Raw genomic sequence first — 17,239 nt, forward strand, 5'->3', positions numbered from 1 at the left:
AAGAGGATTCTTCCCGCAGTGAAAATTATACTGACCGTAATTTTCACTGCGGGAATCACCCAACGCTGGGTGAGCTGGACGATTTTTTGTGCGTCATACATTTCTCTCTCTCTCTCTCGTTACTCCAACGATGGAAGGGTCTGCATGACATATAGGGAATTTTTCTTTTTGTTCGCCGGAGCGACTATTCGGAATGCTTAGAGTAAAAGTGAAATTTTGGAAATTTTTCTCTCTCGGATGTAATATTTTTCTAATTTAAAAAAAAACAAAGGTACAGGATAGTTTTATGGCTTAATTGTTTCCCCTGCATGCGGTGCAGTCTTTTCTATTGTTGTCAACTGTTTCTTTAACATGTATATTATTCGTTTAATTGACTAAAGTATCTTTTTTATAAAAACAATCGATTGTAAAAATAAAAAATAAAAAATAAACAAATATAGGGTTGAAATCACAGGTAATGAAAGATGTTGTAAAACCGCAGCTTGCATTTTATAATCAAACATTTTCATATCAGTTTAGTTTTGAGATACGTGGCTCTTGATGTAAGACGCAAACTCGGGTTCTCTCATTGTCTTTGATTCCAAAATAATGAACATCGAATGGTAAATTATTGTATAAATTATAAGATGAAGAAATAATAATACTGCCTATTGTATTAAGCTATATATGATAGTTATATCTCATGTAAAAACATGCCGTCTGTGCGGGGCGGCTGTTGCGAAAGAGTTGGACATGTAAACGTTTGGCCTGAGGTTTTCCAAGTCTGGATCTCTACTTTGTCAAATGTATAAACTTAGAAAAAAAATGCCAAATTGGTAAAATAACACAGATACAAAAAGCGATTTAATATAATATTTTTTTAGATTTATCGATTTTGATATGGCACGTTTGCAAAATAAATGCTTCATATTACTTGTGAGTTGTATAAAATAAATTATTGTAATCACAAACAAATGAAAGTATGGAAAAAGATTAACAAAACATTTTTATTACACTTAATAAATACAGATTTAAAAAAATCTTGTCTTGTATTTGATAAATCGTACACACACATAAATAGAAGTATGAAAAAGCATCTTTCTAACCGATTTACCTTTTTTAACGCATTCAATTTTTTCGCTTCTCCATTTCTAACGTTCTATAAGCCTAAAATACAAAAGAAAATAGTTCATTACAATTATTGTAATCTACACTTTACACTGTACGTAATATTACTCACCTTATAAGCAATACTTTTCAAGTGTTTACAAGTTTCACTGTCCAACTGAGACAGCATTTTTGCGAAGTAAGTATCACTTTTCTGTAGCAAAACATGAGGGTGATCGAATTCAATAGCCTCGCCTTGATCCATCACAAGTACCTTGTCGCTATCCATGATCGTGTTGAGTCTGTGTGCGATTGTTAAAACTGTACGATCTTTAAACTAAAAACCGAGTTTATTGTATTAAAATTTAGTTAAGTTTTTTTTCCTTTTTCCATTATAAATCTGCAAATGTTAAATAAAAATGGTGACACTTACGTTTCTTCTGATGACCTTTTGTATGAGCGCGTCGGTGTCGGGATCGATATTCGCAGTGGCTTCGTCAAGTACGAGAACTTTGCTTCTTTTCAAAATGGCCCGGGCCAGGCAAAGCAACTGCCGCTCGCCGGTACTGAGATTTTTCTGATTGACAAATTGATCGAGCGACGCAAATATCGTTTTCAAATTGACCTCTTGCAAGGCCGCCCAAATCGTGGCGTCGTCGGTTTTTTGAAGAGGGTCGAGATTATCCCTCAGCGAAATGGAAAACAAAAACGGCTCTTGCGGAATGACGCTTATACTCCCACGCAAAGCGCGAAGGCTTATTTTAGTTACGTTCACGTTGTCGACACAGAGTTTACCTTCCACTTTGGCGAGATGGAAAAGAGCCGAAATCAACGATGACTTACCCGCACCTGTACGGCCAACTACTCCCACCTTCAGGAACATTTGATTTTACCATTTTAAAGAGAGGAATTGGTACATGTGAATTTCGATAAACTGTATATGCAACTCACCTTTGTACCAGAGCGTACTTTCAAATTGAGATTTTTCAAAGTGGGCTCCACATCGTCGGCGTACCGGAGATACAAATGGTCAAACACGATATCTCCTTTTGACGGCCAATCATTGGGTGGCTCATTTCCCGGTTCATTTTCCACGGGCCCCTCTTGTTCCAACTTTGTGAATTGAAAGAGCCTTTCGACGCTTATCATGTTCGATACGACTTCGCCGGCGAGTTTCATGCCGTACTGCAACGTATCGCAGATGCCCAATATCTGCGTGATTGCCAGGCCAACTTTCTCGTCCGATGTGTCCTCTTTGTCGAAAACGATGAAACTGTACGTTACTATAGAGACGAAGCATATCGATATCAAATCAACCCAGTACCCGAAAGACGTTAGGGTGGATATCACCAGAGAGTACGACGGGGTGTGATTGTCTTGTTGGTTGTCGAATTGCTTGCACACTATTTTTTCTGCTCTACACGATCTGATTGTCAAAAGGCCCGACAGCGATGAATTGGCCAACGAGAGAAGCGGACTTTTTGCTGAAAAAACGAAACAACTCTCTTTTATGTTATCGACATAAAAAAAAAAAAGGTAACAAGATGGGTTGTTTGACGTACCATTGCCTTCCAATCTTTTGACTTTCTGAGCAGTCGCGAGGTAAACATTTTTCATTTTCAGCTGTAAGAACAGCATAACGCTCATTGGAAAAACCATCCACAGGTTGATGATCAATATTTGTACTAGTATACCAGCCACGAGAAAACACCTTTGCAAACATTCGATCATCGATTGCGCAAGGACTTCATCTGCTGATCCCAAGTCTTTTGAAAAACGATTGAGGATTCGACCTAAAGTTTGAAAAAAAAAAAAATATACTCACTGTTTTTTACTTTTTAGTGGAATGTAAATGTTTTAATTTGTCTTCACCTGAGGGATTTTTATCGAAAAAGCTCATCGGTGCTTTGAGCACATTGGAAATCATTCGATTGTGAATGTTAAAGCTGGAATTACTGCAAATTTTAAATAATAAGATATTTCTTGCGGTCGACATTATTATAGTCCCGAAAATCAGGATCCCGTACAAGTGAAGACCATAATTTTTTGAAAACCCTACTATCGATGGTATTACTGTTGAATCATTCTCATCCCATGATCTTTTCGTGTGAGAGTAGTTTTTATTTTGTAAATCCGTCACATAATTCATCGTTTCCTTTTTTTCAGTCCTGCAAGAAATCATCGTATATTTGTAAAAACTCACCATCGAGTTCTAAACTGTAAATCTTACCAATAAGCTAGCCAATAATCACTCCCACTGATGAGCACTTGAGCCAATACGAAACAAACAAGCGTCGACAAAAGCAAAGTATAAGAACCACAAGCTTTGAAATATTTCCAATACACGGTTTTTTTCATTTTCCCTTTGGCCAAAAGCTCCTCAGCCGCACTGGATTCCTCGTTTTCTTCAGATTGAAAAACAATATCGTCCGATGCGTCTGCATCGTTGATGACAGTTTCTTCGTCTACCGATGATTTTTCCAATGAATCCCTTTTAAGCGTAGCCTCGACATCGTTACTAAATCTTTGGAAACTCTTGAAATCACCTCGAAATACTACTTTGCCCTATAAAATTGATTAAGCACATATAAATGCGAGTTAATCAACCCACACACAGTTACATTAATGTCGGTCACAAACCTTATCCAAGTAAATGATGGAGTCTGCTTTTTCCAGAAACTGCACTTGATAAGTCACTATGACACGAGTTTTATCTTTCAAGTATCCTCCAATGCAATCTTCGAACAGGAGTTTATTGACACGAGCGTCTAACGCCGAGAACGGATCGTCTAGGAGATAAATGTCGGCGTCCCGGTAAACAGCTCTGCAATAAAACGTATATTTTGCTAAGAAAATTTAAAAAAAAAAACACAATAAAAACGCCAAGGTTGTACGCACAATCGACAACTTGCCTGGCTAAGTTGACCCTGGCACATTGTCCGCCGCTCAAGGAGGAGCCTTTGTCGCCAACTATGGTACTATCGCCATGCGACAACTGTTTCAAATCCTCGGCCAAACAACAAGCTTGAATAACCCGATTGTACTTGACTTTGTCGTAAGACTCGCCAAAGAGGATGTTATCCTTGACGGATGCGGCGAAGAGCCACGGATCTTGACTGGAGTACGATAAACTTCCACAAACCGAAACTTTGCCATTTCTAGGTTGCAGCTCTCCTAGGATTAATTTAAAAAGTGAGCTCTAAAACAAGTGTTTGCAAGTACACGTATCGTAAGTGAATATTTTTTATCCTCTTGACATTGAGACGTCGCTTTTCTTTTATATGACTATTGGTTACCTTCCCCGCGCCGACAGATCCCGTAATCGCGAAAATCGATGTACTCAGGATGTCGAAATCAATGCCACTCAAAACGTCCAAGGGGGGGTCTTCCGTCCAGGATGCATCGACTGTTCTCAGCGAAACGCTGATGGTACCGCTGTTATTTTCATTCAAAGAATTGTTTTTTGGTGGTACTTCATCGGTCAGCAAGAACCTCTACAGGGCATTATACAAATAAAAATCTCGCAAGGATAAAAGCATCTTCGTGAAAATATAACGTATGATACCCGGATACGGTTGAGCGAAACGGTAGTTTCGGCGTAACTGTGTACGCCTTGGAGCAGTGCAATGGCCTTTGTGTGCTGCATCGTAGAATAAAATTGAAACAGCATGAAAATTTTGTCAGCAGATAAGGGGACGTCTTGCAGGGCATAAACCAATATGGTGATGAATAGACTTGTTCGATTGATGTAGAAGAAAGATGCACTAGCCGCGCCCTTTAGATGATTAACGACAACCAAGACATCGATTTCGCTCCTGTAGTTGTGATGGCAAAATATTACAAAATGTCTGAGTTTTTTTTTTTTTTTTTTTTTCTTTTTCTTCAACATACCTTCTTGCAAGGTATGAAAGTTTTTCGAAAAACGGCTCCCAAGTGTACATTTTGACAACTCGAATCCCATTGATGATTTCATTGATCAGCAAAACTCTTCGGTCGATTTTTTCCGTTAACTTTTTGCGCAAGGCATGCACGAGTTTACCAATGTATACTAAAATTCATGCAAAACACGCCTTCATAATAAAATGTTCTTATCCAAAAAAATATATATATATTGAATGCCGTTCACCTTGTATTGGAATCGTTTGTAAAATGATGGCCAGCAACCCAATCAAAGACGTCAATCCCATTTTACACCACATGAAGTAAGCGATGACTAAAATTTGAATCGGCGTCACCCACACGTAATGGAGGAAATTCAAAACCAATTCGAACCTCGCTACGTCGTTTGACAATAAATTTATGACTAATCCTCCCGAAGCCTTGTTTGCCGATGCACAAGACAACCGTATCATCTGCAATGAGACGCCGGAAATTGAGAATTGGCCGTGAAATAATTGCACTCAAAGTAATTACGCACTTTTCTGTATATCAAGGAGGACGCTGCTATTCTCAGTCGCATGCCCAATTGACGGGCTTGGTACAGCGTGTGGCAAAAAATCGAAGAATCCAAAATTGTGGCCACGACAACAATGGTAGCGTAACAATACGCGTCGCTCGGGGATGACGAGGCATTTGGAGCAAAGTGCCCGATTAAAAGACCCAAGGATATTATCTGTGATGGCCTGTGCGAAATAAACACCGCATTAGTAACGCTGTAATTTAGTGCATTAGTTTAATTTTTTTTTAACTCATGAACTAACTTTATAACAACAAGCAACAAGAACGTAACGATCCCCAGTTGTGAAAAAGACCATCCAAAAGTGGCGATGATGGCTCTCTGGAAACTAGGCTTCGTCCGACATTTCGAGGCTCTCGTGACTTCTTTTCTCCAATTGCTTTCCAATTGGTCACCCAGAGATTCACTGGCATCTCTTGGGAAGACGTCCGGCAAATCTTGTGGTGTCAAATCGTTTCGGCGTCCGTGAGAAAATATAGGAACTATCCAACTGCCAATAACGTGAAATATTTATCCTTGCGATAATTAAAATAACAACCTACGCTCAACAATGTCATCGTCAACCTTAATATACCAACAAAATAGATGAAAAATACGTTTGATTTTTATCTGCTTTAGTATGTTGGTTTGAAATCGCACGGTGCAACTTATTCAACTTCGCGTTTGAGCACATGGCTTCGAGTTATAAATAGACGAGTACAATTATAGATACCAGAAAAGAAAGGAACATAATAATAACGACAGAAATGGTTTGATGAATCATTGACGTGATAAATATATTGCCAAATTGTGTATAAAACAGATTATAGTTTTTGACAGGTGAAAAATAAAAACTGCAATACACAATAGTAACAAATGTATATGTGTAATTTTACGTACTTACCAGAAAAATACTTTACTCAGAAGATTGGCATGCAGTCGAGGGTCTGATTTTTTATAGTTTTTCTCGATATTCATTCTTCTTGTTGAATTATATGCAGTCTATTAAAACGTAAGAAACATTCTTTATGAGCGAGTTTGCTTATGTAAGGAGCGAAGGTATTTTCACAGTTTGGCACCCATCAACAGAATGTGTAGCAACACTGGTGTACGCTTCTGATGAAAGAAAAACCCGTGGGTTTGTAGAGAACGTTTTTTTTTTCTTATTTTTTACAAACAGCTAAGCCCAAACGCATTTAACATTTTAAGTTTGACACTGTTTTGCCTGATTTCTACCAACATTTTGTTACGTTGTCTTGCATCAACTGACTTTGGTTGCCTTAAAAAGTGCAAGAATTCTTTTGACGTAAAGATAATATATCGCAAATGTGGATTTAGGTATTAGCTGAATAAACAAAATTACATTCAGTTAAAATTGGAGCATGCGTTTCTCGCCGAAAAAGATAAATGCTCAAATGTAAATATTAGTCTTCAATAAAATTATAAAGTAGTGTTTCAAAATGTACGATAATAGCTCCCCGAGCACTCAAGTTGATAGAATATTGAATTGATTGTAAATCAAATGTATTTTTTTTTTTTTTTTTTTTTTTTTTTTTTTTTTTTTCAAATGTAGCAAACGTTGCAAACAGAAAAAAATATATCAAGGAAAAACAGGGATTCAACTAATGGTTTTTTTTGTAATTAAATAGATCATGCTGTTTGTAATTTTCTGATTAAGCACTACTCCACGTGTTCAGTATAGCCCTATTGGACTGACAGTGGTCTAAGGCATCCTAAACCTTAACTAATGTCTAAAACATAGACGTACACATAGAAGAGTGATTATTTTATTATAAAAATTTTAATCGTAACATATAAGGGTATCTTTTATCAAGAAATTTAAGATCACTAAGAAAAGCTATTTTGAATCTTGATAACAAAAACGTTGGAAAGCGCGTCAAATTAAAAACAAGTACATTTCTAATTACAATTGTATGCTTTGAATAACAAAATTTTTTATTTAATATTTGAGTAATTTTATGTGTACCTGATAAATTAAACGTTGTTAATAAATATGAACCAGTGAAGTATTGCGAGAGAGGAAAATTATCTGATTGATTGTGCGAGTGGAAACCTTTGTACTGAAAATTAATTCAAGAATATGCTTCTTTGAGAGCCCATTGTTGTAAAAAAAATGTAAAGATTTAGCTATCTTTCTTACGTGTAACTGGTAAAGCAGGTATAATAAAGCAATAATAGTTGAAGTGGTAAAACGCGATGATAACATCGGGAGTTGTGTCTAATACTGCATTAAACTTCATTAAAAAAAAAAATAGTCTGTAAGAAACATTAATTTGTATGATTAATTTTAATTTTACTAGGATGAATAACGTTCGAGTTACAATTTATTTACATTTTTATTATTTTTTTCTATCCTACGATTTATATACAAACATAGCTGCATACAAATTAATATGATATGAAATAACGTTTAATAATGACGTACAATAAAAGAACGTTTCTTAATTATTTATAAAATAAAATTTGAACGAATAACAAATCTTGATTATTAACAAAAGATGTACATACTTTTTACGTGATTTTCAATCATAAAATTGTTTTTTTTTAAATTTATTTATTTATTTTTTTTTTAAATAAGTTATTTACATCATCACAAGTGCTGTCGATCAAACAATAGCTGAATAACGCTATATCTTCTATTGCGAATAGTTTCCGGAACCAGAATCAATATTTTGTTTTTTGAAGGCCTACATCAAAAACAAAAGCTAAATTAGTACAACAACAAACTTTATGAATTTACGAGGATAAATAAAATAATATGACTAACTTTTTCAGCAACATTTTTAAGATGCGAGGCCATGGTGTTGCCAGTTTGTTGTACCATTTTAACAAAGTATCCATTATTTTTTTGAAGCAAAAGATGCGGATGATCGAATTCCACGGCTTCGCCGTAATTCATCACCAAAACCTTATCACTGTCCATTATGGTATTCAATCGGTGGGCTATCGTCAGTACGGTACAATTTTTGAACTACAAAGAACGATAGTTTTGCATGTTCTTTTTACCTGTAGGCTCAAAAGACGAGGAAAAAAGAAAAATCGATGATACTCACGTTAATCCTAATAGTCTTTTGTATCAAAGCATCTGTGGCAGGATCGACATTGGCAGTGGCTTCATCGAGCACGAGGATTTTCCTCTTCTTGACCGCAGCTCGAGCCAAACACAACAGTTGCCTTTGGCCCGCGCTCAAGTTACTGCCGCCTTGCTCGACCAATTGGTCAAGGGAAGAGAAAGCCTTGTTGAGCTCGACATTTTCCAGTGCCAACCACAACTCGGCGTCATCGAACTCGTGGAAAGGATCGAGATTATCTCTGAGCGAGGCCGAAAATAACATTGGCTCTTGGGGTATGATGGACAGTTTGCTGCGTAACTCGCGCAACCCAATCCTGTTGGTGTCGACTCCATCGATGTACAGTTTACCTTCCACTTTGGCGAGATGGAAAAGAGCCGAAATCAACGACGACTTACCCGCACCTGTACGGCCAACTACTCCCACCTGCAAAGTGTATATATGTGATTGTACTTTTGGCTTACTCGCACCGAGCGATTGCCCACACGGAACGAAAACATGTAGCTCTCGAGATATTACGTACCTTCATCCCTGGCTCCACGCTAAAGTTGAGATTCTTCAAAACAGGTTCAACGGTGTCGGCGTATCTGAGGTACAGATGATCAAACACGACTTCTCCCTTGTCTGGCCACTCCTTGGAAGGCTCCTTTCCGGGCTCGCTTTCAAACGGTCCCTCTTGCTCGAGCTTGGTAAACTGGAACAGCCTCTCGACACCTATCATCTGCGTTACCATTTCCGCGGCCATTTTCATGCCGTGCTGCAGCAAGCCAGTCACAGCCAGAACTTGAGTTATGGCCAAGCCGACCCGAGATCCGGAGATGCTTTGGTTGTCGTAAAAGATGAAGCTGAACGTGACGATGGTGACAAACGTCACCGACACCAAGTCGATCCAAAATCCAAAGGCCGTCATGGTGGACAGTACCAGGGCATACGTGGACGTGTGGCCATCTTGAAAGCTGTCGAACTCCTTGCAGACCATTGCTTCGGCTCGACACGATCGAATGGTCAATAGACCCGACAGAGATGAATTTGCGTGTGACAAAACGGGACTTTTCGCTGAAAAACCATTTATATACATGAGGGAGATTATTATTTTTTTTTTTTTTCTTTTTCGTATCCTTACCATTTCCTTCCAATCTCTTGATTTTTTGGGCAGTTGCTAGGTAGACGTTTCTTATGTACAACAGAGCCATCATCACCACGATCATTGGAAAAATCAACCACCAGTTGATGATGAGTATTTGAACGGCGATACCTATCGTGGTGGAGAGTATCTGGAGGGACTCGAGCATGGCCATCGACAAAATTTCATCCACAGCGCCGAGGTCCTTGGAGAAGCGATTGAGAATTCTACCGGATGAGTTGGCATCGAAAAATCTCATGGGAGCTTTCAATACGCAGTTGATCATCAAGTTATGTATGTTGAAACTCGCATTCTTGCAAATCTTGAGGAATAATATATTTTTGCCGGTTGCCATTACTACACTTCCAATAACCAAAATACCGTACACGTAAAGTGCAAAGTCCTTGTCTATACCGGACTCTGGCTCCGTCACCCACGATGTCCCATTGGTGTTGTCATTTTCTTTCATCGCGTAGCTACTCATGCGAGTCTCTTCCTTTTGAATCCTGCGAAACAAATATCAAAGTTCATATATTTTACGTGAATAAAATTCCACAATCGCTTTTTTTTTATCATCGGAGAAAATTGCCATATCTTACCAATAAGCGATCCAGTAATCACTGCCGCTGCAAATCACTTGAGCAATCACATAAGAGATCAGAAACACGAGTAGCAAGCAGCGAGAGCCGTTTGCCTTGAAATATTTCCAGTAGAGGGACGTGGAAACGTTTCCCTTGGCCACAAGCTCTTGGACTTCTCTCGGCTCCTCTTGGTTATCCTCTTCGCTGGGAATTGCCATTTCCAGAGGACCCTCGTCATATTCTTTCCGCGCCACATCTTCCACCGGCGTTTTTTCCGGTGACTCGTCTTTTTCCAAATGTCGGAAGCATTCACCGTGGCTCTTAAAGTCTTCGAAACTCCCTTGGAATTCCACTTTGCCCTACGCAATACATTTATGATTCGTTTCAGAAAAAAACGTACACCTGGTAGCATCACCATTCGACCATCAAACGCGCAACACGATGTTTGGCTTTTCGAATAAACTTAGGCACTTCTTTTTTTTTAGTTATAAAATTTGGTGCGTTAGTTTTACCTTCTCGAGAAAGACAATGGCATCGGCTTCCTTCAGGAACTGCACTTGGTGCGTCACCAGGACGCGCGTCTTGTCCTTGAGGTAACCATTGATGCAATCCTGGAAGAGACGCTTGCCGACTCGCGTATCGACAGCCGACAGCGGATCGTCCAACAGGTAAACATCCGCATCTCTGTAGACAGCTCTGGAAAACAAACCAAATGTCATAATTGTCCCTGCATGGCTAACGAATGTGTGTACATGTATGTTGTCGTTGTTGATTTTTACCGTGCCAAACTGACCCTGGCGCACTGGCCGCCGCTCAAGGAGGATCCCTTGTCGCCCACCAGGGTCCTGTCCCCGTGTGGCAGCTGCTCGAAATCCTCGAGCAAACAGCAGGCCCGAGCCACGCGGTTGTACTTGTCCTCGGCGTACGGCTCGCCGAATAGTATGTTGTTGCGCACGGAGCCGGCGAACAGCCAAGGCTCTTGGCTGGCGTACGACAGACGAGTGCCGACGGTGACCTGGCCTTGGCTGGGCCGCAGCTCGCCTAGGATCAATTTTAGAAAAGAGCTCTAGAAAAACAAGGGGGACCAAACGATTGCGGATCAACTGAAAGGGGAAAAAAACATCGGCAGCCGCGCCCGTCGTCTTTGGCTGCCCTTCTTTTTTTTTCTTTTTTTTTTTTTCTTTTTTTTTTTCTTCTTCTTCCTCGTTTCTCTGTTTATTGCATGTCGTATGTAGATTTCGACGTGATTTCGGACGAATTTTTTGGCTTACCTTGCCAGCGCCGACGGAACCGACCACCGCGTACAGGCTCTTGTTCGGTATGACGACGTTTATGTCGTACAGGGTATTGACGATCGCGTTGTCCAGCCAAGACGCGTTCACCTTCTCCACGGAAACGCTGGTGTTGGGCTCGTTCTTCATCGGGGATTTTTTACTCGCGCCGATTTCTCGCAGCAGCAAAAAGTTCTGCGACAGAGAGGTCAATCGATACATCAACACTGGGCAAAATTTGAGATTACCTTAGTGTATGTAATACATGTACAACTGGGATTTACTTGGACGCGATTCAGCGAGACTTTGGCCTCGGCGTAAAAGTGCAAGCCACGTGGGAACAAGACCGCCATCGATACCTGCAGCCCGATGTAAAACTGGGATACCATGAAGACCTTCTCGGCTGTGACGACGTTGTCTTGTAAGGTGTACACGAGAATCGTGACAAACAGGGCTGCTCGCTGGGCGTAGGCAAGCGACGCCCAAGTCACGCCTTTCAAGTAGTTGGCTATCGCAATGACCTTCAGCTCGTTCCTTCAGGGAAACAACGAAATTAATTTTTTATTTCTGACAATATGCCGTTAGTTGTCTTTAAAATATACGTTATATAGTTACCTTCTGGCGAAATAGACGAGCTGCTGAAAGACTGGCTCCCAAGTGTACATTTTGATGACGCGAATGCCGTTGATTATCTCGTTCATCAGCAGTACTCGTTTGTCGGTCCTCACCGCGACTTTTCCCCGCAGACCGTGTATCAGTTTGCCAAAGTACACTGAAAAGTACCTTCAATGTTAACACGTCTTGTCTGGCTTTTCGAAATAATCGTCGAAACAAGATACATTTTTTAAGTTCAAGCAAAACGGTATTTTGTTTTATCAATATTTTTTTTTTTTTTTATGTTCTATGAATTTTAGCGTGAAAGAGACGGAGCACAAGCAAAAAACTATAAACATTCTGAATTACGTTTCTGTCACATTAAAACTCAATTTTATTTTATTTTTTTAAACGCGTTCAGCAAATAAAAAGGAAAAAAATAATATGGTGACAAAATGGCCTGGTCACACTATTTGTGCCCAATCTCTGACTGTATTAAATAATGGAAGGAAAAAGAAAAAATAAAGTATACCCTGAAACGGTATGGTCTGCAGAACCATGAAAAGGACTCCAGGAAATGCAGCTACGCCGACGCTCCTCCAGATGAGGTAGCCGATGATGAGCATTTGCAACGGCGTTACCCACAGATAGTGGCAAAATATGAAAAAGTTTTCAAACCTCACCACATCGTTGGACAAAAGATTTATCATCAGTCCATTTTTGGCTATCATCGCTGACCCGCACGACAGCCGCATCGCCTGAAAATAATACCACGTTGGCTGTTAAATCTGAAAACACCAACGCCCCCGTGTAAAAAGGTACCATTTATATTGAAAAAAGAAAAAAGAAAAAAAAAAAAAAAAAAAAATTGTGTCAATAAACCCGCCTCGTACTTTTCTGTAAATGAGCGACGACGCCGAGACGCGCAACTGCATGCCGAGCTCGCGGCACTGGTAAGTGACGTGACAAAAGATGACGGATTCCAAAAAAGTCAGGAGAACAACGCCGGTGGCGTAAGCAACGGCCTCGTTGGTCGTGGACGTGGCGTTGGGCGAGAAGTGCCCGATGAGCAAGCCCAAAGCCACGGGTTGCAAAGTCCTGGGAGATAACACGGAATAAGTGCTTCAATAGGCCCCCATACGTACGACATGATGTCATCGTGAAATTATATACAAAGCGTGAAAAAAAAAAGGAGCGAGTAGATGGATGAGTTTTTCCTCCTCCCTCGCCCCCGTCACGAATTAAAAATGTGTCCATTATTTCCTTACTTCACGACTAGAGCTAGGAAGAGCGTGTACAGTCCAAGTTTCATGTACTCGAGTCCGTAGGTCTTGAGAACGGCTCTCTGGAAGCGGGGCTTGCGTTTGCCCTTTTCGGCGCTGATCACTTCTTTCGACCAATTCCTGAAGGAGACGGGAAATTTTTTTTCAACGTAATTTTCGACGCTTCGTACAAATATTATTTTTTACCTTTCCAATTGATTGCCGAGACTCTCGCTGCGGTCACGTGGCAGAACGTTGTGGATGTTCTTGGGCTCGACTTCATTTTTGCGGCCGTAACGAAAAAACGGCACAAGCCAACTGCAAGGGAACAACAGTTACTCAAACGCGATCATAAAATGTTCACGGTTACTTCCCAATGCCGACTCGACGTTACATCCTCTTTATTTTTATCTCTTCATATTTTTTCATAACAGTATTGTATTGTTTCATTACTTTTCATTGGCAGTCCAGGTCCACGGTCATTAGTTTTTTGTTCAAAGATTATTTTTAAAAACACCAAGTACAATATTAAATTTGATTTTAACGTCTTTTAACATCATTCATTGGTTCAAAAAAATACAATTCGAATTAAAAAAAAAAAAGCAGGATTATTCATTTTAATACTATTACCTTACTGACTTACTAATAATCTTCGTACACAATTAGTTTATTAATAATTAGTCTTAGAATCCAAGTATTTCAATTGCTGTTGGTTTTTATTTATTCAATACTGGTGACTATTTTTGTAATGTTATGTTGTATACTATTAAAATGTTGTAAAACGATTTATTATTTAATTATGTAATAATATTCATTAATAATTTAACAACATGAATTTACTGAAATTAATTAGTTATACAATGTGAAATGTGATAAATATCACTAAGTGTTGCAGAAAACTGAAGCGATAAGAATATTGTAAGTTTTTTTGTGATGATCGAGTACAAAAAAAAATTGTGTACCTAAACTATGTAACTGCCCCGTTCTGACTTTGTTGGAAAAAAAAAAAAAACGAAAAAAAAGGATCGTTTTTCCGACAGCGTGTACACACAAGTAGGCATCTCGCAAAGCATTTTTCTCAAATAAATCATTTGCTCCGGCGAAGAACGATGTACATAACTCGTGGTTTTTCCTCATTATCCACGATTCTATTTTTGTTCTTTCTAGTTGACTTAAACATGCAATTCTGCCGATTTTCCAGCGTTTCGAAGGCCTTTGCAAAGTAGGCATGACGATCACGTGTGATAAGAAACATGCAAGTTATAAAACACAATTATTATCTCTTCTTATCATAGGTCACACCGTTTAAAACAAAAAAAAGGAAACCGCAACACTGTTATCGTGCATAACATTGCTATCGCGCAATTTTATTAATTTAAAAAAAGAAATTGACGGCAAATTGTGTGCAAAATTATTCGTGTACGCATCCGCTCGAGTGATTGTAATAACAAGCAAAACTCACCAAAAAAACAATTTGTTGAAACGACCGGCATCGAGCCTGGGACTCGGATTCTCGTACTTCTTGGTACTATCCATCGCACGCTGCTTTTATTTCTGTATACACTTGCAGCAACAATGGGGTACTCTTATTTGCGGCAATTAATCGACTGCACTCATAGTTCAGTTTTGTTTCTTCCTTTTTTTTTTTTTTTTTTTTTTTTTTCACTTTCTTGTCTGCGATTGGATCGTCGTGCTCATTATTTGTCTATGAGGTGGAGCACACACTCTCGGTGATTGTCAAGAACGAGTGTTTCTTCTTCTGCTGATGCTTTTCACAACAATTATTTGTACCGGTTTTTCCTGTCCACCCGAATTTTCTTAACGTATGCCTTTTTTTCCTTATCAAATGTAACAACAAATGATTAATCGTTTGATTTATTAGCCCCCACTATTTTGCAAGACCAACTTCGTGGTCGCAGTTCACTGACATTGCGATCGAGCCAAGGTAAATGCGTCTGGTACTGGGACTCAATGGCTATCGAGAAAATTTGATTCAACTTTTCCACAGCAAAACAAAAGTAAAGAGAGCAGTAGAATACTATCACACCTCGTTTACGTAATTAAGCATGTACTTTTCTATCGAGCGCACGGAGCTTTGCGATTGCGCTGGTGAAAAGACATTGAAAATGTACAACCAGCGCATCCGATCCTTGTCTCACCAGAAGCAACGCGATCCCGAAATATTACCGTTAAAATAAACGCGTGTCCAACAAACCGGTGGGTGCACCACTTCGAGCGCTAAGTAAATATAAAAAACGTTGGCGAAGGAAAAAAGTCGATTGAAATTAATTTGCAAATGAAACGAAAAACCGCGTGCACCTAAAAGCGTCCGCCTCGAGTAAATCGCGCTACGCTACTAGAACGGCTTGGCCGAGAGCCGCTAAAGATATCGGCTCTTCCTCTATCTTTCTCCTTTTCTCGGCTAATGCACAGAAAATGAGTGTAGTAGTGGCCGAATGGGCGCATATAGAGAGAGACACAGCACCAGACCTTTTTTTTTATTGGGCTACTCTCGCTCGTATACACATGCATATATATGTGTCATATACGCGCGAAAGTGCATTCATTGCAGTCCGATATTTTTACCATTCGACGGAAGCGAGCTTGCACTCTGTTACGCGCGAACGAGTAACGCAGGCATCAGAAAACGATAATTTAGCCAACGATAGAATACTTGGGTGTATACGTATATCATTGTACGTCGCTTTTGTAGTAGATGCACTTGCGTTTCGTGGCATTTTTACGTGCATTACGTTATTAAATCGGCTGATTGTTGACGAAGGAGTTGATTGTAAATCTGTTTCAATCAAATCATTACTCGTCGATACTTGGAAAGAATTTTACAATGAATAATCTGCTTCGTAAATTATATCTAAGATCGGGGATTAAAAAATTACACTGATCGCGCGGCATAAAAAAACAAGAAGCGGCGATTAAAATTGAAATCGGTTTATTTATTTTTTTTTTTTTCTTGCCTCGCGTGCATTTACATGTACTTACTTCTTCCTGGCGAAAGTGGGCTCCAGCTGTCGTTAATGAGTGTATACGTATTGCGTGTATGTGCGAGCCTTGCGACTCCAATGAGCATAAATCAATTCTCGAATATATCAGCTCGTTGCTCGGCTTGTTCGTGTGAATTGCTTGGCGTACTTTTCTCGTACCCTTTGATTAAAAGAATCGCCAGTTCTTGCATGTACTACCATAGAGTATAGCTGAACTCCCAGAATTTTATTAAACCGTTGGCAAATGGAACGAAACGATTGTTTGAAAACAATCATTGTTACTAGTATTAACAGGTGTCATAAAAAAAATATCATCAATTACTGTTTACAGCATAATAGCAAATTTTGACAATGCAATTAATGTAATAATAAATCGTGCGTTGTCATGCGTCAAGATTATTTAGATGAAAATCACAGGATTTTCTACTAGTTTATAATTTGAACTGTTTTTACAATTATTGATAAAGATGCTTGTTTTTTGATTTTATCTTTACACTATCATATACATGTTACATTTTTTTACGTCATTTATTATTTTTTTTTTTTTTTTTCATCAGTTTCATTAATCTTTTTCAATGACAAAGATACGGTGATTATTACGTAATTTCAATTTTTTTTTTTTTTTTACATCACATCAATTTATTTTAATAATCCTTGATACGAAAGAAAAACAATTTCATCCTTACGGTGCCCTTCTATAAATAAACTTGAAATAAATGTTTTAAAAATTTTTAAATCGACAAAGATCGAACTGTTTTTTTTTCTCCTCGACTCATTTGCAATATCACGATCA

At 39.0% G+C, this 17,239-nt stretch overlaps 2 protein-coding genes across 2 annotated transcripts; both read right to left on the reverse strand.

Annotated features, from left to right (window-relative positions):
- Window positions 1–1,107: 1,107 nt before the first annotated feature.
- Window positions 1,108–6,601, reverse strand: LOC106639163 (ATP-binding cassette sub-family C member 4-like). The gene is made up of 16 exons (XM_023390825.2): window positions 6,426–6,601; window positions 5,787–6,032; window positions 5,504–5,708; window positions 5,213–5,438; window positions 4,978–5,134; window positions 4,652–4,901; window positions 4,383–4,580; window positions 3,999–4,285; window positions 3,727–3,910; window positions 3,317–3,651; window positions 2,959–3,254; window positions 2,649–2,879; window positions 2,038–2,570; window positions 1,520–1,957; window positions 1,220–1,423; window positions 1,108–1,146 (listed from the first exon to the last, which is right to left on the reverse strand). The coding sequence occupies exons 1-16, from the start codon at window positions 6,497–6,499 to the stop codon at window positions 1,108–1,110; spliced, it is 3,903 nt and encodes a 1,300-aa protein (XP_023246593.2). The 5' UTR covers window positions 6,500–6,601.
- Window positions 6,602–8,097: 1,496 nt separating this feature from the next.
- LOC106639125 (ATP-binding cassette sub-family C member 4-like) lies at window positions 8,098–15,787 on the reverse strand. The gene is made up of 16 exons (XM_014352575.3): window positions 14,907–15,787; window positions 13,652–13,762; window positions 13,451–13,585; window positions 13,076–13,280; window positions 12,715–12,940; window positions 12,204–12,360; window positions 11,873–12,122; window positions 11,589–11,783; window positions 11,097–11,383; window positions 10,830–11,013; window positions 10,336–10,676; window positions 9,737–10,242; window positions 9,137–9,669; window positions 8,596–9,039; window positions 8,310–8,513; window positions 8,098–8,229 (listed from the first exon to the last, which is right to left on the reverse strand). Exons 1-16 carry the CDS (start codon window positions 14,978–14,980, stop codon window positions 8,179–8,181), a joined length of 3,903 nt encoding a protein of 1,300 aa, XP_014208061.2. The 5' UTR covers window positions 14,981–15,787; the 3' UTR covers window positions 8,098–8,178.
- Between the last annotated feature and the right edge of the window lie 1,452 nt (window positions 15,788–17,239).

The sequence above is a fragment of the Copidosoma floridanum genome, unplaced genomic scaffold (genome assembly GCF_036245765.1).
Source record: "Copidosoma floridanum isolate Cflo_tuat_1 unplaced genomic scaffold, Cflo_Japanese_pri ptg000021l, whole genome shotgun sequence".
Lineage (NCBI taxonomy): Eukaryota > Metazoa > Arthropoda > Insecta > Hymenoptera > Encyrtidae > Copidosoma > Copidosoma floridanum.